Source organism: Hakea prostrata, unplaced genomic scaffold (assembly GCF_041222555.1).
Source record: "Hakea prostrata isolate BN-2017 unplaced genomic scaffold, UWA_Hpros_2 contig_94, whole genome shotgun sequence".
Classification (NCBI taxonomy): domain Eukaryota; kingdom Viridiplantae; phylum Streptophyta; class Magnoliopsida; order Proteales; family Proteaceae; genus Hakea; species Hakea prostrata.
Genome location: NW_028291213.1, coordinates 180,098 through 204,266, shown reverse-complemented (window position 1 = coordinate 204,266; position 24,169 = coordinate 180,098). Strand labels below are relative to the sequence as shown.

The window sequence follows — 24,169 nt, the reverse complement described above, 5'->3', positions numbered from 1 at the left end:
GTGCTACCTGCCACCAACAAATAATAATTGAAGGAGCAAAGAAGCCACTTGAAGAGGGCTGCCTACTGTCGAAGTGTGACCTGGCCTAGGGTAAGAGCGGTCGAGGACGATACCTACGGAAGTGTGGTGCTAAATATGTGCCTGATGGGGCCCACTCTAGTATATGGGCGCTAGATTTAACCAGCCTAGGGGTATGGAATAGGTTATAAGGGGGCTTGACTCAATTCATTCAATTAACTATGGAGCCTTTAGTGCATTGGTCAAGTACCTAATACCTTTTTACACCTGCTATAATGGCAAATAACTTACAAATTGATTTGAAACCTTCTTTACCCCAATTTTCATGGAATAAGTTTAGGAAAGTTGAAAGAAGGCCACAACTTCTCAAATAACCAACTTTGGTTACATTTAATTTCAACACGTACAGAAATAATGAGCTCTCTAATCAATTCTTATATTATAATGCCCTCTATTGCAAAAATATTAAGAAAATAATAATAATAATAAATAAAACAAAACCAGTGGTATTTACCACCTAGAGATCAAAGGATTATATTCTTTGTTGTCGTATAGTCATCGCTATGGGACAAATTAAAGATAAAATCCCCCATCATTGAGAGAGATAACACCAACAGCTCAAAATATAACAAAAATTCCAACAAGTAAAGAAATCTCAAAACCATCTCAAAAATATGGGCAGAGTGGAAATTGCTTCATCACGTTTGAATAGAAATTTTATTGGATTTCATTATAAATTATGTTACCCGAATGTTCGCTGCAAAAGAATTAGACACCAAGCCAATCAATGCAAGTCGGGGAGTCAGCTTCGGCGGCGCACAGGCAATCACGTTGTTGGACCAAGAAAAGAGGGTGGCGGGACTCGGCAATCTAGAGGAGAGAGAGGATTCGGGTGAGGGAGACTTTAGTCCGGGAAGGACACTAAAAGCAGCGGACTCATGCAATTTGGAGGAGAGAGAGGATTCAATTGGTGAAACTTTAGTCAAGCAAGGACTCTCGGTTCGGAGGTGTCAAAGGTGGTTAAGACTCCTTTGATCTCTCATTCTTTTGATGCTCAAGTACCATTGGATGACATTGGGCCCCAGCAGGCCTAGTGGAGATCGGGAATATTGTCAATTACAAATTCAAAATTTATATGCGGGTAATTCATATAAGAATGAGTTCCATTCTCATCCGATTCTCATCACTGTGATGTAGATAGACTTGTGGATGGGTCCCACTCGAGGCCCATCTAGGGTAAAAGGGGTGAAGTAGTCAATCTACATTCTTTTTTGGTAGAAGCTAATCTACATTCAAAGGAGGAAAATGTGGGATCAACTTGATCAAGGGAGGTGATTAAACAATCTCTACCACAAATTCAATTTTTGAATGTGATCCAAGCCAATAAGGATAAGGATGTAGACCCTCAATCTCAAAATTCGGATGAGTTGTCACTTTCATATAAATCTCATCCACTAGATGAGGATTAACTTGCAGATGTGTCCCACTCTAGACCCACCTGAAGTAAAAAGGGTGAATTGGTTGGTCTACGTCCATCAAAGGAAAATGTGGTGATTATTACTCAAGGGAGGTAACTGCAAATTCCCAAGAACAAGGAGTGACCACCTTTCTCGATTGGGCCCTGCAGCCAGGCCCAAAAGGAAAGGAGTTGGCTATGCACCCAAGTCAGGAAGAGGGGTTGCAATCATGGGCGTGGACATCGTCAGTCTTCCCAACCCTTTCAGATGGATGGTGGTTCCTTAACTTCCTTGCAGAACGCCTTTGAAATTTTGGAGAGGGTGGATCAAGAACTAGTGAAGGAGGCTTTAAAGCAAGCTGGCAAGTCTTATGAGGCTTGAGCAAAGGCACCAACTTGCATTAATCTTCTAGGAAGATTTTTTTTGTATATAAGGGGTATGAAGAAGAAGGCAGTGAGCAATGCCCTCAAACTAGTGAGCTGTGTATTGGGGCAACTAATATTGAAAGGTTGAGTGTTCGTTCCTAATATTCTTTATTTTCTTTTATTATTTCTTAATAAAGTTAACTTTTTATATAAAAATTAAAAAAAAAAAAAAAAAAAAAAAAAAAAAAAAAAGGAAAAAGAGAGAAGTTATGTTACCTTTACAATTGCAATTGCAGCAGAGACAGGATCTCGAACACCCAAAACAGTCCAAACTAGAGAATTATCAGAACCAGCAGGAATGATTCCAATTGGAATTGAAATTGCCTCTTTCTGGTTGCTTCTACTAAGTAGACCATTCAGAACCTATATATCAGAAAGATTACGCATATGCATGAGACAACTTAAAAAACATTATCAGACAACACAAGGTTAAAACTTGCTAATTATGACTAGCAACAGAAAGGCAGTACAAACAGCAACACAAGTCTCACAGGAATTTTATTTTTCCTTTCTTATTAAGGGGATCTGTCAATTCCTTCAACCAAACAACCATAATAAGAAAAGAGTAGTTGCATAAACAGGAAACAACCCTAACCAGTTGGGGATAACGATGTCACATTCCATCAACATAATTCTAGGAATTTTATTTTTCCTTTCTTATTAAGCGGATCTGTCAATTCCTTTAACCAAACAACCATAATAAGAAAAGAGTAGTTGCATAAACAGGAAACAACCCTAACCAGTTGGGGATAACAATGTCAATTTCCATCAACATAATTCTGCATCAATCCATACCAACCCACAACAGCAGCTCGTTAATTGGAGACCAAAACCATAACTCTCAAACCAATTTTGGGCTAACCCCCCGCCTCTTTTTCCCCAAATTAATGCTGGTTTAACTTTAGATCCTGTAACTGGCCTTAGTCCTTCAGATAAAGTGAGTCACTCTTTTGTGGAGAACTGATTCTTATACGCAGCCCCTCACCACATCAGCCTAGTCTAAGTAGCCATGGTGAGTCCACATTTACATTTTCCTGGACCAGTAATTTATATCCAAAGTTGGGATACCTATCTTATGTTAATGATTACACATTCAAGGTTGCTGTGTTCGACCCCGAGTGTTCCCAGGCACACCATGACATGGCTGGCAGTTGTGATAGTCAGAAGAACATTTCCACTGTCTGCACATATTTCCCGATGTTATTGAACTTACTCAAAACTCTACACAGTTTAAACTGACATAACAGTACTAGGGGTGTCAAAAGTGGAGCCTATACACATCAACTTGTTCATGATTTTCCGCCTTTGGACATTGATGTACTATTTAATGGTTGTTTCATTCTTAATACAAATATCAACTATTTTTATTGAAGGTTGACTTTCAAATACTAAATTATGAGGATAAAATAGGCTACAACATAGACAACCTAGGGCCTGAAGCCAAAATATCTTTTTGCTCTGTCATCCTTCAATCAATTGGATTGGAAATGTGTAGCCATGCTAACCATGCTTACTTCGGCTTACCCTAAAATTTCAAGGCAAAATTCAACCATTTGAACACCAAAATGAGCATTTCAGTTTTTTGGATTTTTGTGGCATGTCAAAATCTAAATTTCGAAGCTTAGAACCTATCTGTTGGCCATATTGTGGATGCTAAAAGAGACACTTTCTGGTACCAGCCAGCCAGCCATACTTTGCTTCTGCAATAGAGCCTTCATCTGCTATCAATTGCTCCTAGATATTGATGTAACCAGGGTTGAGGCCCCTATAATTAGACCCCAAAAATCAGACCCAAAGGGCCCACTTTACAGGTAGCTGAATACCCTAAGGTATTTTTGTCATTTTCCCAGCCCTTTTAGGGCTCAAGAGGGGTCTGGTTGGAACCCTCTTGAACCAAGGGTCCTGATTCTATACAATAACAATAAGCCTTGTCCCAACTAAATGGGGTCTACTACATGGATTCTTGCATTCCAATCAAGTTCTGTTTGAGGCCATGCTAGATACAAGGCCTAAGACATGCATATCCTTTCTCACCACTTCTCAAGTTTATCTTAGGTCTACCCTGGCTCTTCTAGGTCCTGGATCTATCTTTAGTGCATTTATTTGGATTAGTATTTTGCAAGTTATGACGAAGTCCCAGTTTACATAAGAGTCCAATTAGGGTTTCTTTTAAGAGTCTTTTTATTTAATTAATTGAATCTTTGTTAGGGGAGTCCTTTTATGCATAAAGTTCCCCAATTTGAGTCTCAGTCAAATTACTTAGGTAAGGCTATTCATAGCCCATGGAGTTCATACTGAAATCAGTCTCGATTTTAAGAAAAATCCGAGGCTTGGACCTTGGGGGAGGACAGCCTGCAGCATGGGCTGAAGAGTGATTCTTGTGCAAATTCAGCAAGTTCCAGCAGTCATCTGCTTCCTGAAGCTCTCAGCAGCCAATTAAAATCAAATCCCGACATACAACTTGAAGGTCCAGCAGTCCCACACTGATCCCAACTAAGTACAGCCCCCTCCCCTTCATTGCATAGCACCCCCAGACCTTCCCCCTCATTTGCACAACAACCCAGCCCCCTTTTCCCTCTTGTGGCAGCAAGAAACCCTCCCTTTCCCTTCCCAGACCCAGCAGCAGCAACCCTTCCCTCCCCTTTCCCTTTCCCCTTGTGGCAGCCTTGTTTCCCCCTTTTTCCCTTTCTTGAACTCTGCGGCAGATCTGAAACAGAAAAGAAAAGAGAGGACAAAGCGAGAAAGAAAGAAAAGAAAAGAAAAGAAAAGAAAGAAGAAGAGAAAATCAAAACACCCTTCCCCCTCTCGCCTAGGGCTGCAACTGGGCCGGGCTGGGCCGGCGCTTTTGCAATCCCAAGCCCAGCCCTATATGGTATAATTTGAGCCCATTCCCGCTACGGCCCTAGTTCAGGGCCAATGATTATTGTCCCTGACCTAAGCCCTACAGGGCCAAGCCAAGCCCATTCCCGCCCTTATTGGCCCTAATTGGGCCGGGTTGGGATGGGTTGGCCCTGATTGGCCCTAATTAGCCTTGATTGACCCTGACCCTGATTGGCCCTGGCCCTGACCCTGATTGGCCTTGTCCCTGGCCCTGATTGGCCCTGACCCTGATTGGCCCGTCCCCCCGATTGGCCGAGCCCTAATTGGCCTTGTCCCTAGCTTTAATTGGCCATATCTTTGGTCGTAAATATCAAATGTAAGATAGGTAGTAATTAAAATACATATTAAAGTAATTAAATTCTTAAATTCGAAACTCAATTCTGGAAAATAAAATAGTAAAGATGTCAACAAATAATCCAAAACTTATATTCAATATGTATTTAACTATTTATACCCATTTAGATTTTAGAGAAATAGAGAAATCCAAATTTCTAGGGTTTTTTAATTTGCTATTCGATGAAAATTATGGTTATTATATGTAAGCTCGAAGGGAAAAAGAAAAGATTTATCTCAATTCTCAATTAATTTCTAACTTCTAAGACAATGGTCAAACTTCATTCCAAATTTCCAATTTGTCTTTCCCCCAAGTTCTCTCTCTCTCTCTCTCTCTCTCTCTCTCTCTCTCTCACTCAAATCCTTAGGCATATTTGAAAGTCAAGTCAATTATAGAGAATGTCACACGAATTCTTTTTGTAAACTTAGAAACATCAGAGATTCATAATTCAAAAGGAATCTGATAAATGAAAATTTTATCTTCAAAGTCAAGAACTTAAGCCGTAGGTAGGTATGTTTTCATTCAAAACTGTTCAAAATTGATATCTTTTATTCAATACAAAAAAATTCATATTCAAAACCTTGTTAACAAGTAAATCGACGATAATTTAGTATTCAACAAAAAAAAAATTATTTTTTTTTCATAGTTAAAGAAAATGATGTTTTAGTTACAAACATAGCTATATGTTTTTAATAAATTTTTTTGAAATATCACAGTAGATTTGTTAGATATTCATGATGAGAAGTTGGGGTATAGATTTGTTAGATATTAATTCTTTATGCAATAATTTTTATTATTTATAATATATTATCTCGCCTTAGTCAAAAAACAAAATCAATATTTTATTGAACTAAAAATGACTTTGTTGGAAAAATAAAAATTACCTTAAAAATAATATAAAAAGTGAATTTATAGTCTAATATGATCAAAGTGACTAAATGCCAAAATCAAGACTCATATCAATGTTAGTATGAAGATCAGGGTAAAAATCTAGTATTGTAGTACATGATCATCGTCAAATTAATATTAAGATTAGAGCCAAAATTAGGGTCAGGATCAGGGCCAAAATCAAATAGATGCTTATTACATTGGTAATGAGGTTATAATTTATTTTTATTAATTTTCTACAAAACATGATCATGTTTCTAAAATTTGACACGTGTCAAGTATCCACCCATATGTATTACAATTAATTCCTCTCCATGTGGGTGGAGGGTCCAGAGTCTTTAGACTCAAATCAGGGCCAGGATCAGGGTCAAAATCAGGGCTAATATCAGGGCCAAGATCAGGGCCAAGATCAAGGCCAAGATTAAGGCTAAGATCAAGGCCAAGATCAGGGCCAGAATCAGGGCCAAGATCGGGGGCCAGGATCGTGGCCAGGTCGGGGCCAAAATCAGGGCCTGGGTCAGGGCCAAAATCAGGGCCAAGATCATGGCCAAATCAGGGCCTGGGTCAGGGCCAAAATTAGGGCCTGGGTCAAGGCCAAAAATCAGGGACGGGCCGGGATGGGCTGGGCCGGCCAAGAGGTAATCCCGGGCACGCCCTTGGCCCTAGCTCAGGGCCAAAATATTTTGGCCCTAACCCGCCCTTAGGGCCAAAATCTTCAGCCCAAGCCCTATTCGGGCTCAGGGCGGGCCTAGGGCGGGTCAGGGCTGCCAGGGCCAAACTTGCACCCCTAGGCTCTACCACAAGACCCCCATACCCCCTTCCCTCCCTAATCGCAAACTACCACCCTCCCAACCGTAGACTTTCCACACGTTTCCCACCCCATCCTAGATTGTTAAATCCCTAATTCATCCCATCCATCTGATCAAGTCTTTTATTTCCTTATCCTATCTTAGTTGGGGGGAACCCTAATCTCCCCTTTTGTTACTCCAAAGCGTTTCCCACATCTTTTCCCTCTCCCTAAATTGTTAAATCTTGGTTTTCTTAACATCTAAAATCCCTACCCATACCAATTTCTTAACCCTCCCTTTCTAATCAACCATAAGTCATCCCATAGGGCGTTGGGATATTCCCACAACCCAAGATACATAAACTAGAGACCTTTTCTCCCACTCAAGTCATCCCATAGGGCATCCCATAATTTTTAACTCTACCATAGGATATTGTTAGGACCCTAGGATGAGAGGCCTTGTGGAATGAGGGTTAGTTAGGGTTATTTGAAATAATAAATAGAGGGAAAGAGGGAAGGAAGATGATCGAATTTTGGAGAGTCTTGTGGGCAGCCGTAGGCTGAGGGAACACCGTGAGGTGAGGGGGTGACTGACACCATAGAAACCAGTGTTATCTTGTTATTTCTGGCATTCTTGTATGAATGTTTGAGAAATATTATTAGGGTTTCATCAATTGGCATCAAAGCTGTAACGATCCAGGGAGGTGATGACACTGCCTTCGTTTTCTGGTGAAGGAGGAATTCAGAGATGTATTTTAGAGGTTCTTCTCTTCTGCTGGGAGAACCAAATCGAGGAAGAGCAGTGGTTGGTGGTTGCGATCCAACATCTGGAAGGAGAAGCACTTGACTGGATCTATCACAAGAATTGGACGGTATTTTCTTGGACGGGATTCAAAGAAGCCCTGAGGTGTGAGTTTAGCGACGGGAGATAACCGACATCAAATTTGGAGATAGACAACAACCAGGTTGAGAAGTATCGAATGAAGGATGAAGTACTGCCGGCTACGGAAGTCACACATCACCAAACGTGGAGCAAAAAGATGAAGATAGGATTAAGTGAAGATACCTACCGGACCAGAGTGGAGGAGCAATATTCTGCTATAAAATCGAGATGCAGTGAAGTGAAGAAGCATAGAAGGAGGCCAGGTACAATCGACGGCAAGTTGCAAGTGGCCAAAAATTCTATTCGCAGGAAAGGAAGAAGACGGTGGAGTTTTAGGGTTTTTGAGGTTGGTTCGGCTCAACCCAAACCGGTCAATCAGTTTGGTTCAAACATTAAGGGCCAAGGAGCTTCTAATTCGGGCCCAATTCAGGTATGCTTAGAATTAGATTTAGAGCCCAAGAGATCCAAGTTCAAAGATTGGGCCGTACGTTTTCCTAAGAAACCCCCTTGCGGCCAGCCCATTGATCCCCAGCCCATCGTATTTCATTAACTCAATATCCAACCCATATTTGTTAACCCATGATTTTAAGTGTTCATGTATAGCCCATTTAATAGAATTATTTTGGGCCCATTACAGTTTCATAACCCAAAACCTAATCCTTACAATCAAACCAACGATCAGCCCATTACTCTTCACCATGGGTTTAAATATTTGGACCTTACTCCTTTTCATCATCACTCATGGGCCTGGCCCATTTCGTATACCCAAAATCCAAGCCTTTTCAGCATTACTTTAAACCCAAATAACTCAAACGGGTCAAAACCCAAACCCAAACCAAGCATGAACCAAGAACTTGCCAGAAAATGGTCCAACCGAACCAACAAGTTGGGGAACCATTTTCTTCAACCTATGAACTTCAGAATAGAAAGGGAGGCGGCAAGGTTGGGGCTGCAGCGACTGAGGAAAATCCATTGTCTTCAAACAGCTGCACGCAAGCTCCTTGAGATGCAGCGGTGCGATGGGGATTAATTTCGTTGTAGAAAAAAAAAACAAAAAAAAAAAAAACAAAAACAAAACACTCCAAGTCCGATTTTGAAGCGGTGGGTGTGTTATTCAGCTGGGAGGATGATTTTGATTTACTACAGTTATGCGGCACCATCACACGACTAAACTTCAACAATTCCATCACCTTGAGGACAAGGTGATTTTCGAGGGGCCGATAGTGTTAGGACCCTAGGATGAGAGGCCTTGTGGAATGAGGGTTAGTTAGGGTTATTTGAAATAATAAATAGAGGGAAAGAGGGAAGGAAGATGATCGAATTTTGGAGAGTCTTGTGGGCAGCCGTAGGCTGAGGGAACACCGTGAGGTGTGGGGGGTGACTGGCACCATAGAAACCAGTGTTATCTTGTTATTTACGGCATTCTTGTATGAATTTTTGGGAAATATTATTAGGGTTTCATCGATACCCATAGACTCCGAAGATCTCAAAAAATAATGTCTCCATATCAACCCAAAGAACAAATCCTAATCCTTTGATACCCCTTCTTTGGTGGTTCTAATTAAAGAAGGTCTCGGAAGGTCTAACCCAGTGCCCTGCGTTACATCGGGTATCCTAAAACTTCATTACTTAGGAAAAATAAAAGGGTGAGTGACAAGTACCTCCCCTCTTAGTTTGAAAACTTAATGAGGACACCCATACCATTAGTTTTAGATGTCAAGTGGTGTGAGATGATAATTTTACCCCTGTTAATTGTAAAACATTATATTACCCCTTAATATAATACTACCTAAAAGACACTTTAAATCCTGTTTTCTTTTATTTTTTTGTGGATACAAGATGTGGACGTCATCTCTGGAAACACTTCCACCTACCTGTAGAAGACCTCAAGACCTGTTCCCCTTCTTTTATAACTTCATCACCACTGCAAAAAGAGAGACTCACCTTCACATTTCTTTAATTGATTCACTTCATTTTTGCCAACAGATTTAGGATTTTGACATCTATTCATGATTATGGTTTGTCATGTTCAGGTTTTGTGTGTCATTTCTAATAGATGCACTATTTTAGAGTTTCTTTGGTTCCCCTTTATAATACCTCCGTTATATTTGTTCCATTTCACAGAAAAATTTGTAATTGCAACTTAGGGTGTTCTCTCCACATGCTACTTTGCATTGCTTTTCCATTCCAGCTTCAATGCTAACTCCATTGCTTTTTGACAAAACCCACTCAATTGCTCCCATTAGATGAGCAGCTCTGGAAGGTGTTTCTCAGATGAAAGCTCAATTGAGAAATTTCTCTTTTCTACTCCAGTAATGAACCTTGTAGATAAAATTAAGTGCAGAAATTAATGTATTTCAGCAATGGTCAGGCCAGAGTTAAATTTAATGTAACTGAAACGAATGGTCCAAAAGCACCATTGTTGACATGAACACTGGCAACAACAGAAGAATACTGGAGAACCACTGCCAGAAGAAAATCTGAGCTTAGGAGGCAGGTATTGGTGACTATGACGGAGATTGTGAAGTAGACAGAGAGGTCCTCCATCGGAGATCTCAACCTGATGACATATTAGCACATGGAGCTGGGAGGGAGCAGAAGTGGGAAGTTGCTTTTTGGATGAAGGAACAAGATGGGTAAAAGGGGTATAACTTCCCCCACCTCTATAAATAAGAGAGGGCATTTTGGGGTTTCAACTAAAAAAGCGTCTTGAGGGGAGGGTATCTTAGGACTTTCAAAAGAAATATTGATGGATTTCAAGCACTTAACGTGCAAAATTAACTAGTCGGCTATTCAAATTAAAAGATTAGAGGATGGAGTTCACCAAAGAATTAAAATAGGGTGGATGAAGTGGAGAAGCATCAAGGTCTTGGTAATCGACGTATTCTTTTAAAGGTCAACAGAAATTTCTAATAAAACTGTCATACGACTAGCAATGATGTATGGCGCAGAGTGTTGAGCTATTAAGAAACATCATAGATAAACTTAATGTAGCAAAAATGAGCATGCCATTATGGATGAGTGAAAAAATAAATAAATAAATACAAATGATCATATTAGAGTTGGTCCGGAAGTAATTCTAATAAATGATAAGCCATGAGAAGGTCAATTGAGGTGACATTGTCACATTTGATGAAGGACTTTAAAAGTCTCTGTACAGAGAAGTGATTTAATCCAAATCGAAGGAAGTAGAAGAGCTAGGCGTAGAAATAAGATAACCTCAGGAGTGGTGACAAAGGATATGCACAGTAGGCCTTGCATCTAATATTATCCTAAAATAGAGCTCATGGAAGGCAGGATCCATGCAGCGAGTGTTTCTTGCCAGTCCGAAGCCCGGGTGAAGAATGAGGCCTAGTGCGTCTGATCGGTAGTTGGCACTCAAAAAAGTCCAAGCAAACCCGTTATATATGAATTCTACAACATAACATGATAAATGCTATGCTAGAGCATTTCCCAACAAAGTATGTGTCACGCTACCTTATGGCCTAGGTGTAGTGATTAGTAGGCAAGGTTTAGTTAGGGTATCCTCATTAGTGATGTTTCGCGTAAACGCCCGAATGTAGTGATAAGTAGGCTCCTGTGTTTTGGAGGACTACAAATAAAGAAGTTAATCCAAAAATGTAGGATCATAATGGAATCTTGGAATATGAGATCTTTTAACAGATAAAGGCTTAGAATTAATAGATGTTATAAGGAAAAGAACAATTTATATAGCTTACACCCAAGAGACTAGATGAATGGTAAAAAAAACCTAAGCCGTTAGATGACTTTAAATTTTGGTATACTAGGTATAAAAGCGATAAAAGTGGAGCAGACATAATAGTGTATAAAGATCTAAAGAATGATGTGGTGGATCATAAAAAAATTAGGCAATAAGATTATTGTTATCAAGCTTATACTGGAGAAAGAGGTCGTAAATATAATTAGCTCATATGCACCTCAAGTGGAAACTAGATGAAAGACTAAAGTTACAATTTTCAAGCTTATACTGGAGATAGAGATCATAAAAATAATCAGCACATATGCACCTTAAGTAGGATTGGGGGAATTTGAGGGGACACTAGTACTTTATGGAATGAGGACGCTACATTCGTTGGGGAGGTGGCTGAAGATGTTACTAGTGAATCAAAAGAAAAGCACCATTCCTATAGAGGGACTTGGTGCTAGGATGGTGAGATTCAAGCAGCCATTAAAAATAAAAAAGCCAGTTTTAAGACGTGGCAAAGGACAAAAGATGTAGACGATCTACAAGGGTAAGTTGGCTATAAATGAAGTTAAGATTGAAGGAAAACCAAGGAGAAGTATGAAGATTTATAAGATAAGCTACGCACAAAATAAGGGGAAATTTTATTTATAAGACAACTCAAATAAGGGATAGGAAGACTAGAGGTCTAGACCATAAGATTGTCAAGAGTGAGGACGGTAAAGTACGAGTACGTGACAAGGACACCAACAAGAGATGGAAAGTTTATTTCTCTAGCCTACTAAAAGGAAATACTTAAGGTATCTATGACCTGGATGATTACACCATTCGTCACGGCACCAATTGTTGAACATATATATAGAGAATTACAATGTCTGAACTAAAAGAAACTCTAAAGAGGATGAAATTAGGTAAGGCACAAGGTCCTGATGAAATCCCAAACAGAAGTATAGAAGAGCATAGGAACCCATGGTTTAGCTTGGCTAACTAAGTTGTTTAATAAGAATTTGAGCATAGGAAAAATGTTTGATGAATGGAGAAGCATTATGATCCCAATTTACAAAAATAAAGGAGATATTCAAAACAACAATAATTATAGAGGCATAAAATTGATAAGTCATACTACGAAGTTATAGGAGAGCAATTAAAACTCGTTTGATACAAGAAATCACTATTAATAATGCCAAGAAGATCCAACAAAAGCTATTTAACTTATTATAAGATTTAACCAAAGACATTCAAGATAAGGTTCCTTGGTGAATGCTTTTTGCTGAAGATAACGTGATGTAGAATCGACAACATATACAAGGAAGAGAAAAGCCCAATGGTCAAGCCCATCAAAGCCTAAAGATATGATCCAAAACAACACATGGCTTTCATGGACTAGGATTGTTTTAGTAGGTTAAAGTTGGCCCACATATTTTGATCTCATTGGTCTAGACCTAAGCCCAAGTCTATTTCTTGAAAAATCAATAAAAGAACTCATTGTCAAAGGAGTTTTCCTTTGTCAAGAGTTAGGTAGTAGTTGAGTTATTAATAGGTAGGTGGTGTTAGCTAATAGTTGGATGTTACCATTAATGTTTATGTCTCTTTAGAATGCTATATAAAAAGACCTATGTAAGAGGTGAGGACACAACTCATCAATTGAAATCAATTTGCTTTCTTAGCATTCCTTCTCAATGGAGAATCCTCGTGTTTGATCAAGGTAGGTTGGTGTTCTCCAATCGATCCACCTTGCGGTGTGAAGCCCAGGTGTTACATTGTTATTCTCAATTCCCTCATATTGTCCTTTCAATTTCTTCATCATAGTTCTGCCCTCTGTTTTTCAGCCCGTATTGTTATGCTATTATCCTTATAATACCACTCTAGTTTCAGCCCCCTTTCACAACATCTGAATTATGTTTCATCTTAAGTTTATCAAATCTGAAATTGATTCCCTGTGAAAGGTCCTATTTGGCTGCTGTTTTGATCAATCAAATACAGTACTACATTATAACGTTTTGGTAGATGAGACACAAGTGGGGATTAAATACTAAGTTAGAATCATGGGAGCAACTTTAGAATCAAAAGGCTTTAAACTAAAATAGAATGAAGACAAAATATCTAATGTATAACTGTGGTTGTGATCGGATGAGATAATGGGGGTGGTGGAACTTAAAGAGAGAAGAAGATTCCACAAAGTGATTATTTTAGGTACCTTGGCTCAATCAAAAATAAAATATAAAAAATATAAAAAGATGATATATATATATATATATATATATATATATATATATATAGAAGTTGATGTTTTCTAAAGGATTAAAATAGGGTGGATGAAGTGGAGAGGTGTGTCCAGGGTCTCATGTGATCGACGTACTCAAAGGAAAATTCTATAGGTTCGCCGCAGAACCAGCTATGATATAAAGTGCATAGTGTTGGGCTATTAAGAAATATCAAATTAATAAACTTAGTGTAGCAAAAATGAGAATGCTAAGATTTATAAGCGGCAAAACTAGGAAGGATAAAGTAATGAATGATCATAATAGAGCTAGTATGGGAGTAGCCCCAATAAATGATAAGCTACAAGAAAGTCAATTATGGTTGCATGACCACGTTCAACGAATGCACTTAAATGCCTCAATACGAAGAAGTGATCTAATCCAAATTAAAAGAATTAGAAGAACTAGGAACAGACCTAAGATAACCTTAAGAGAAGTGAGATAAGCTATGCATAGCTTAGGCCTTGTATCTAGTATGGCCTCCAATAAAGCTGATTGGAAGGCAAGAATCCATATAGCCAACCTCATCTAGTTAGGACAAGGCTTGTTGTTGTTGTTATTGTAAAATCATGTATTCAGGTGTACATTCACACAAATAAAAGGCCAAAGTGTCATGCTTAAGATATTTCATTAAACAAGGATCAATCAATCAAAAGCCAAAAGAGACAGAAAAACTAAAAGTTGTCAATCAATGTTCCCATTAAACTTCCAACCATTGCCTAAGGGCCTGTTTGGTTACATGAGTCTGGAGATTTCAAATATCTAGAGATTTCAAATCTACAGATTTCAAATCTATGGAGTCATAATTTATAAAATTAAATTTTTGGTTGTGGAATGAAATATGTGGATTCATCCTAAAAGACTATTTGATCGACGTGATTTTTGTGAATGTGCAAATGTATAGCTTTTTTTAAATCTCTGGATTTCACCCCTTACCCATAAATCTACAGATTCACGTTTTTAGTGTAAAAAGGTGAATCTCTAGATTTCATGAATCTAGAGATTTTTACAACCAAACGGGTATAATTCTCAGATTCATGAATCCAAAGATTTGAAATCTCTAGATTCATGTAACCAAACGGGCCCTAAACCTGTATGTCTTCAAATAATTCACAATAGCTGATCATGAACTGGACATGTCAATCTGGAAATAGTAGACTACCATTAGGCATGTAGTTTCGTGTTGGAATTCTGTGTGTTTTCAGCAAACCAAAAGAAATCTGAAATCACATTACCTAGATGAAAAATTAGGTATAAGTTATATAACAACAGAATTTTGAAACTGGTTGCATGCAAGCTTTGCAAAAGATTGGGAGCCCAAAAAACAACTCAACCTTATCCCAAGATTTCCAAATAAAATGGGGTTGGCTACATGGATCCTAGTGAAGACAAAACTAATAAATTTAAAAGAGAAGGGAACAAAACAACAGCAAATTTCACATTGTTTCATTTCCAAACACAAAAAGAGAAGGATAATGAATTACTGACTTCCAACAGGTCAGCAATAAGAAGCGAAGAGATAAGAGGAAGACATAAATACTACCACGAGTAAGAGTAATTGTGTAGGGTAATTAATTACACGAAAGAAAAAATGAATTAGAACCAAAATATCAGAACCAGATAACTGACCTCATTCACAATTCCATCACCTCCAACGCATATGATTCCTGTGGAATCTCACCAACCAAGTCTAAATATGTAAGCATAAAGCACCAAAAAGTATAATATGAATTTAATTAGAGGCATGCATAAGTATTACCGTCAGGGCAGGTACTGAAATCAACAGTTGAGGCAAGATGTCTAGCATGACCGGCATATGTTGTTTTTATCACCTCCATCTTGAATCCTGCAAGCTGTCACCAGTTTGCACCCCTAAATTACATTTTAAAAATTGTTTGAAAGATTCCGTGTTTGAAAGATTCCGTGTGCAACTGAATTTTGTCCCAATAAAAATTACTTGACAATCGCATATTGCATAGATCTTCATACCACCACCATTGTTTAAATTTATGGACAGTTCCTAAATATTGAGTCAAAGAATGATGCCAGTGGCATTGTTCTGCAGGGATTGATTAAACCTCAGTACAATAAGAAATTAAAAGAAAATACAAAAACAGGTACAGGAATCTAAATCATACATCTCATTAATGAAATATAATTAGATTCAATAAAAGGTAGGTACAACCAATTTTTTAAGCCCGCAGACTTACACAGATAAGATTCAACAAGAGTTCTTGATAGAATCAAGGTTACCGTGGTGCACTGAGTAGGGGCAAAAAAAAATCTGTTCAGGGCTATACTTGCTGACCACTCCCTAGGCAGTGTAAGCTGAAGCTGTCAGGTAAGATGAGTCTGGCAGCTTTATCAAGGAGTTGATTTCTCTCTCTTTTTTTTTTTTTTTTTTTTGGTTTGGGGGGGGGGGGCCACAGAAGGCGTTCATTAAGCAGAAACGTGGATATGAACTTTCAAGCAAACCAACATCGGCGCTGGTGGCATTATCAGATTATAATGGCACAGTAAGTGGTGTACTCTGATCCAGTAGGAGAAGGATGCGCAACAGGATCAGAGTTGATGGCTTTTAATTTAAGGACGTTCTCATGTCATTTTAAGCTAGTTTTATAGGTGGATGAGGAAACCATAAAATGTGCCTTGGAACTCTGCTAGTGGTACCAAAACCATAAAAGGTTTAGCTTCCCAATTTGACTTCATGTTCCAATGGAATCCAAGAAGCACTAATGAGGTGGCTGATTCTTTGGCAGACCAGAGGGTTTTTTGTCCTTGACTGAGTCTTCTGGAAGTACCATTCCCTTATGACTGGATCCTTTCATATTTATCGGGTGTGGTCCTTTGTGTGTCTTCTTGATTATCACATGATGCTGTAGCCTAATTCATTTTTATCAGTAGAAATTGATTGGTCGTCTGAAGAGAAGTGACTGAGAAATTCACACAAAAAAGGTGTAACCAAGGAAAATTTAAACAGGAAAATAAAATTCTGCTGTAAGATTTCTTTCTACTTCAATTCTTCCAACAAATTTGTGATTTATGAGAAAAATATAATTTTTTCTATTTCACAACCAAGAGTGGCTTATTACACAAAAAAAAAACCCATGCAATCAAAGGCCCAACGTGTATGTAACATTGTAACTAACCCTAGACCAATTCCCAAGCAAAGAAGCCCAACAAAATTTCAGTGCCCTAAATACAGTGTATAAATCTAAGGCTCCTCAAATAGGTGTTTTTTCCCATTGAAATGGACCATATTTCCATGTCCTTTTAAACATTTGGTTTCAGAGAGAAGGCGTAATCGAATGTGGAGGGTCCTTGGATTTTCTTTTAATTTCCTCCCTTTATTCTTCTTCAGTTTTTTTTATATCAATCAACCTATCGCTTAATCAGCCAACCTCATGATTATCAAAGACCAATTTTCCGTTGAACCTCACCCAATGACTGATTTTTGACATCCAAGCAACCTACTGCAACCCTACTAGAGCCAAACAGAAAACAAAACATATCTGTTTCTCCATAGAATTCCAGCCCAACAAGCCAAACCCATAAACGAGATTTTAGAACTCATTCCACTACTGTGACTTCAAACTTTGCTTTAAAGAGAACCTAAGTCTCTCCTAATTCACTTAAATTCCTTCATTTATTAGTCCAATTCCATTATTCTTTTTTACTCTCTGTGATATATTCATAACCTAGGCCATGTCCGACTCATTTGTCAAAGTTGGATTAGGAATAGGATGCATTTGATTTACCAATTGAAGTGTTAATCTCAGTCTTACTTAGAAAAACACTCGAGTCATAGGACAATTAGTTGGGTGGTAGTTTGGGTCTGTCCCTGAAATGCTTTCTAAAAGTTATTCTATTTTTAATTCCTAATAATATTATTGTATGGTCAGGATACAGTGAAGAGAACAGCTCTCTCCGCCATGACTAAGGTCAAACAGTGGTGTTTCTCCTTTTTGTTTTGCTTTTTACATATTTACACTTAACAGTACTACAGATCTTGATTTGATCAATTACAACTGATCAATTACAGGAAATATGAACACAACTTAAACTATCAAAAAGTTTCTAAACCTGTTTTCAGTCAACTAATTCTCTGTCAACTCAGCTTATTTACAAGCATACCCAATAGAAAAATATTGGAAGGGAATTAAAGACATCCACTCCATCAACCTTTATAGTACTAGTCATTATTAAGACAAACATTCATAGTTCTATTAAGTTGCAGCCCATTCCAGTTGCACTGCACATCATCACATCATACTACTATTGTAAAAGCATGAGCTCAAAGAACATGACTACATTTTTATTACCTAAAATACCCTCAAATATTGTTACTAATTTCCTTATTTACCTTTTGACTCTTATGCTTCTCAGTAAATTTTAATATACTTCTTTACCCTTCATATTACTCTCTATTTGTTCTCCTAGTTGTACACTTGTACCTAGATAAATGCTTATTACAGTAATACACTAATAAAATAGTTATATATTAAATTTGTCGGTTCAATAATCAAGGTACACCTAATGGGTAACATAAATTGTTTCTTTCATACAAAATAAATAAATTATTTCAATTAAAAAGATGGAACTTGTTCAAGTTTGATTTGGATACTATGCAATGTAAAACTGAATTATATAAATACTTTTTAAGTAGTTTATATTTAAATAAACATCAATAATGTGCATTTGCACGTGCAACCTTACTAGTCAACCTTACTTGATAGAAGTTTCATTTAAATTCATTTTGGTTCTGCTTTCTAAACTTCCTACTAAAGAAATCCACCCAAACAAAATGGTGAAGATGTCATCTTTCTAGGGTTTTTTTTTTTTTTTTTTTTTTTACTTCACTAAACCTGAACTCACATTCAAATAAAAATTATGGCCAGGCAATTCTCTTTCATCCACCAACACCCATGAGAATGCTTAGGCAATATGCATGCGATTACTACTGAAGCTTTCACTATTATTTTCCATCCAAGTAGAGACCCAAAGGTCTGTTGTTTGAGAATTCCACATAAATGTCATAAAACTCCTGTTTACAGTTGTCAATTGTCAGAACATAGATGAGATTTAGTGTTTGCTGTATAAATGTTTGTAGGGCATTTTCTGAAACATTATTAGAGATAAAAGTACAGCCTTTTAAAAATGAAATCAAGGAAATAAAGTTCCAAGATGATGACGAAGGGCAGATTAGGTGCTGATATTTTGCTACCAAAGATATGCTAAGCATTTTCAAACATTTCGATTAAGTTTCACCCAACTTCACCAATCTAAACCCTCAGTAAAACCAAAAAATTTCCCGAATTAGGTTCAAAATTCAAAACCATAGTCTTGAAGTGCAGAATACCACAGTAACATCAACTTTCCTGCAGTAACAGGAAATCATTACAAAGTTGTGTATACATAGAACGTTTGTATGTAAATCCGGGAAAGCAGCCATACAGGAATATATGCTAGCATGAGAAATAGAACATGAATAAATAAGTCACAGCAAATACTACAAACCTTAAATACTGGTTCAACTTTGCCATGGAAAACTTTACTCGAACGACCACGTCCAGAACGTGGATTTAGAATTACTAGCACTTTTGGAGGACTTTTACATTTGATATTTGGTTCAGGGGGAAAATCACTTGCAATCATGTTTGAGGCCTGCTTCTTGGAAGAAACTAAGGGATGTGGTAAACAATTCACAAAGCACTGCTGATCCACAAACGAACTAACCCACTGAAAAGCCTCCTCTGAACTACTAGCTAGGAAACGGAAGTCCTTCCGACTTCTCTGGGGCTTCATAAAACATGAAATTCCACATGATCTCTTTCTGATTGGGTATGCATGCACAGTAAAATATCTGAGACCTACACTGTAGGTTACCTGCCAGGTCAGTCACAATTTCAAGGCTCAGCCAAATTATTGCAAGAACATATTTCTTCAGAAAGAAAGTGTAACCAGCCTGTCCAAAGACTTACAGAAATCACATCCTCCACACGCAACATATTTGATCCCCAAACCAATGCCTTGCTTGTAAGTTTGGAATCAACAAGATCCTTATCAGTAATCTCTGTGGATGTTTGCACATCAGCACTTGAGTTGGTCCTCTTCTTGTCTAAAACTAGCTTCCCAGAAAACAAGATATGTCCCAGTAAGTCAGACTTCTCGTCACCTATATCAATCCTGTGCCCTTGCGTCTTCATTTTTTCTGGATCACCATTGACAGCATTGGCCTCACATCGCCTCGAAGTCTTAATCTTACTCCGTTTTTCTGGGAAGATGGTTGGGGAGGCCTGCTGCCCTGTTGCTAATTGAGAACACCTACTTCCCAGACGACGAAGAGACCGTTGCGGGGACACTCTCAAAGTACTAATATTCTGGCTAAGGTTCCCGTTCTTTGGCATCTCTGTTCCCAACAGGAACCTCAACAGCAATAAACCATAAACGGTGAAAAGAAGGACCTCATGCAAGATGTAGAGACGATATCTCTAACAACAGCACAAAACCCTGCAAAATAGTGCAGCCTGCATGGTAAAATCATTATGTGGCAGAAGACTCAGGGCAGAGTGAAGATTTCACACATGGAAATGGAGAACAGGAAAGATGACACAGCCTTCAAAGAAATATGAAATCCCCAGCATGAATGTTTACAGAAAAAGTGATCTCCAAAAGAATGGATAAGGTAGCTCATTGCAAGTATAACAATTACCAGATGGATACAAAGTTTTATTGCCCTAATTACCATTTAATGCCCTAACTACCACAAGTAATGAATCACAGAGGGGAAGCAAATGGAGAAAAATAAAGGTAACATCCTTCAAACGAATCTCAAATCCACAACAGGAATGTTTACAGAAAAATGATCTCTATGAGAATGGATAAGGCATTCCAAGTATAATTACCAGCACTACAAAGTTTTATTGCCAAAAAAAAAAATTGCCACAAGTAGAGTAAAGACTCAAGCAAGGTTCCAAGCATTCCTGCATGCGCTAAAGATTTCCTCATCAGTTCAGGTTCTCGAAATAGGGGAAAGGCTGTGAAGTAATCCAGGCAGATTACTGACCAGATACTATGTGTGGCACCCAAGCCCAAGAGATCAAACCCACATCAACAGTGGACAATACGGGTGTGGATACTGTCAGACCGGATAATGAGACCCTTGAAGACCAGGGAGGAGACCTCCACCATGTAGCGGTGATTGAGTCAGAAAGGAGGTGCAAGGGAGTACTAGGCTTGGGAAATGGATTGCAGATTTCCAGGCCATAAACATCACCAAAGCTCACACTCAGGTAACTCGACGAATTCATTAACAGTTACCGCTCTGCACTACAGCCGGGTCCCGGACTAATTTAGGATATGATAGAGTGGGAGTTAAACCACAAGCTCTTTACACAAAATGTAGCCCTTCAAGTCCTGGAGACAACGCAAAAAGAATCAAGTTATTTGGACATGTAACGAGAGATCTACACCTGAAACAATAACCACTGTTCCATCAACCACCACCCCTACTCGAGGGGGGTAAGTTGAGTATGGGGCGAAATCACGAAACCTAGAATACCCTAATTACCCTTAAGAGACTATTCTAACACCCTACTCAAAGCTTACTTACTAATTAGAAACACCTTGCGAGGGAGAAGTGGAAGAAGAAGAGACAAGGAGGCTAAGAGAGTGGCGAAAGGCTGGAAGGTTATCAAGAACTACTGGAATTCAACAAACATAATTGGATTCACAGTCATCACGTCCCTCTATACTTCTATCCCAATTTTGGATGGTTTAGTAAAACCTACCCAATGGACCAATGTCTAGAACACAAAAAGGGGGGAAACCTATGCAATCTATATGGAATGAGAGTGGATGAGTGATTACCCCACTAAAATGAACCTAAAGAAGTCAAGGCTCCATAGGGACCATAATCTAGAACCCCATTCCTCAAGTTTGCAAACTAATGCATAAGCATGGTGGATTCAATGTACAAGACTACCACCCCACACTCAATTTTTTTGTGCTATGCAGGTTTAAAAGTGGGGATAAGACCATTGAGCTTGAAAAAGGCCTCAAATGAACCCTAGGAAGGAAAGCCCCAATCAACCAAGCCAAATCTGGGCTGTGGCACCGCCGGTCGACCAGGGGGTGCAAAGGATGAGTAAATGGGGGCTAGGTTAAGGGAAGGGTTCCAACATGCACACTAACAACTATTCAACATGTTTAGAGACTGGAACCTCAAATTAGGGGAACTTCAGGAAGGATCACACATTGAACCAAGAAATTGAACTCCAACATCAAGGTGAGAGGATGTGCGCTAGGATCCTAGGATATTTGCTGAATCTATTTCATGTTTTTAAATTTTGATTTAGATCATTTTTTCCAGTATAATTGCATTTCTACTGTGATTACATGCTTAATTGCTTATATGCAGTATTATGAACAAAATGACTCGAGAATGTGAGATAGACAAGGTATTAGTGAGAAAATTGCATTCATGTTCTTGAATTCAGCTATTGATTATAATTCTTAGTGTGAAAGAGTCATTTTGCGTACGGGTTGATTGTGAGCATGTGAAATATGATATGAGGGAGAGGGTTATGAATGTACTTATGAGGATGAACACATATATGCATTTGAGCATGTCCATTTAACATTATTTTACATGATATATGCATGACATCATACAAGTATGCATAGCTAGGATAGTATAAATGTATAACATGCTACAACTGGACCAACAAAGGTAATGGAGTTTGGTAACCCGTGGCCATAGAAAATAATTCGAGGGAAACTCAAGTTTCGACCAAGTGAAAATGGGAAACTTAAGTGGAAATCTGGGAAATTTCAAAGAAACTTGGGACTTTTTCGTGCAAGTTTCAACATCAAGTTTTCACAGGTTTTAGGGAGTACTTTGGGGTAGGACTCTGCATTTAAGCTAATTAGAGTATACATAACACATTGGCACATGCATTTTGCTAAAGAAATCAATGTAGATATGTCATTCAATGTACATAACATCTATGTGGAATTGTCCGAGGAGTACACTATAAACTTAACTACTTAACTACATAACATTCAATATATAACTTCTAAGTTCAAAACATCAACTGCAAAGTAATTGACAATAAAAGGAAAGTACAACTCAGTGCCAAGAGGAATGTCTCGTGGATCCATCCCGTGAAGCGAGTAGTGTTGTGCTTGTAACATCCTCTTCTTTAACCAACGAACATAGACATCACATGACATATTATGCCTATGGTTGTCGAGGTAATTGACAACTGCAGCTCTATAAGTCTACTCATCAACATGCCTAAGACAACCAGTGTGAGGGAAGACACAATTTGGATAGGCAAGTCCTAATGGAGGGGGTATTGGTTGTGGCAATTGGGGAACCATAAAAGAAAGAAAAAAAGAAAGGAAAATTTAGGGAAACCATGGAACTTGCATGAAAAAGTCCCAGGTTTCCACGAAACTTCCTAGGTTTCCCCAAAATTTCCCAGGTTCTCCTTTAATTTTTTCTCCTGAACCGGCTAGTCCATCTAGGTCAAACCAAGTTTCGACCCAATTGGGGAAATTTCTCAGTTTTGCATGGTTTCGTCGAAATTTTCCAGGTCTCGACCGATTCAAAACCTGGAACCTTTTTTCGCTCCCCCATGGTTTCGTTTTGAGGTTCTCAAAGTGCAAATTTTTGATCAGAAATTCGATGGTTTCGATCAAAGTTTGTAGGATGCCTATGGCACAGATTTTATTTATATTTTTGTATTGTGCTCGAGGTGTGAGGTGTTAAAAGAGTTGGAGTGAGAAAATGAAGTGAGGTGTGAAGATGAGAAAAGCGTCACTTGTGAATTTCCCAAAGCAATGGCCGAATCCATGAGGGGGTAGCGGTAACGGCAACATGAGGTAGGGTCATTATGGGTGCTAACTTAAAGCAACAGCCAAATACATGAGCAAGGTCGTCAAAGCGATGGAGGGCTTCCAAGGCACTAAAGCGACAAAGCGCCAATAAAGCGATGACTAAGCATTCTAGTGTTAATTTTTTTATATTTGACCAAATATCAAAAGTTATATAAAATTCCTAGCATTTAAGTATGAAGCATTTTGCTTACTTAATGAAAAGTTCATTCATATAATTAGTCCATGAGATTGAAAATGTAACGTAGTCATTAACTTCAAATATAAGAACATCAAAGTCACAAATCAAACTTCAAAGTTTGACAACCAAATTATCAAAACTAAACAACCCTACTGGGAGACAAAAAGTAACTCAAACATCTGCTGAATAAATAACTTATGCATCATGCATTCACTTCCAGTTGATAACCACGAAGAGTAACATAAAAAAATTAAAAAAAAAAAACCAATATCAGAATCTCAAAGAAGAAATGCTATTTCAGAATCACAAAGATGTGATATTAGGTTCATTGTTAGTAACCAAAGATGTCATATACTGATATTGGGTTTAACATAGAAGTATTATTTCAGAATCTCAAAGCAGAAAGGAGAAAGAAAAAAAAAAAAGATATTTAAAATATAATTAAAAGGCCA

The 24,169-nt window shown here is 38.3% G+C and overlaps 1 protein-coding gene across 1 annotated transcript in view; it reads right to left on the bottom strand.

Annotated features, from left to right (window-relative positions):
- Positions 1-2,107: 2,107 nt before the first annotated feature.
- LOC148998924 (sphingoid long-chain bases kinase 1-like) overlaps positions 2,108-24,169 on the bottom strand; it is a 31,638-nt gene continuing 9,576 nt past the window's right edge. The window contains exons 2-6 of the mRNA XM_089141607.1: positions 19,618-20,146; positions 19,154-19,522; positions 15,396-15,489; positions 15,266-15,303; positions 2,108-2,263 (exon numbers count right to left, since the gene is read on the bottom strand). Coding sequence (XP_088997733.1) covers positions 2,108-2,263; positions 15,266-15,303; positions 15,396-15,489; positions 19,154-19,522; positions 19,618-20,043 — 1,083 coding nt within the window. The 5' untranslated portion in view covers positions 20,044-20,146. The remainder of the gene's footprint in view (positions 2,264-15,265; positions 15,304-15,395; positions 15,490-19,153; positions 19,523-19,617; positions 20,147-24,169) is intronic.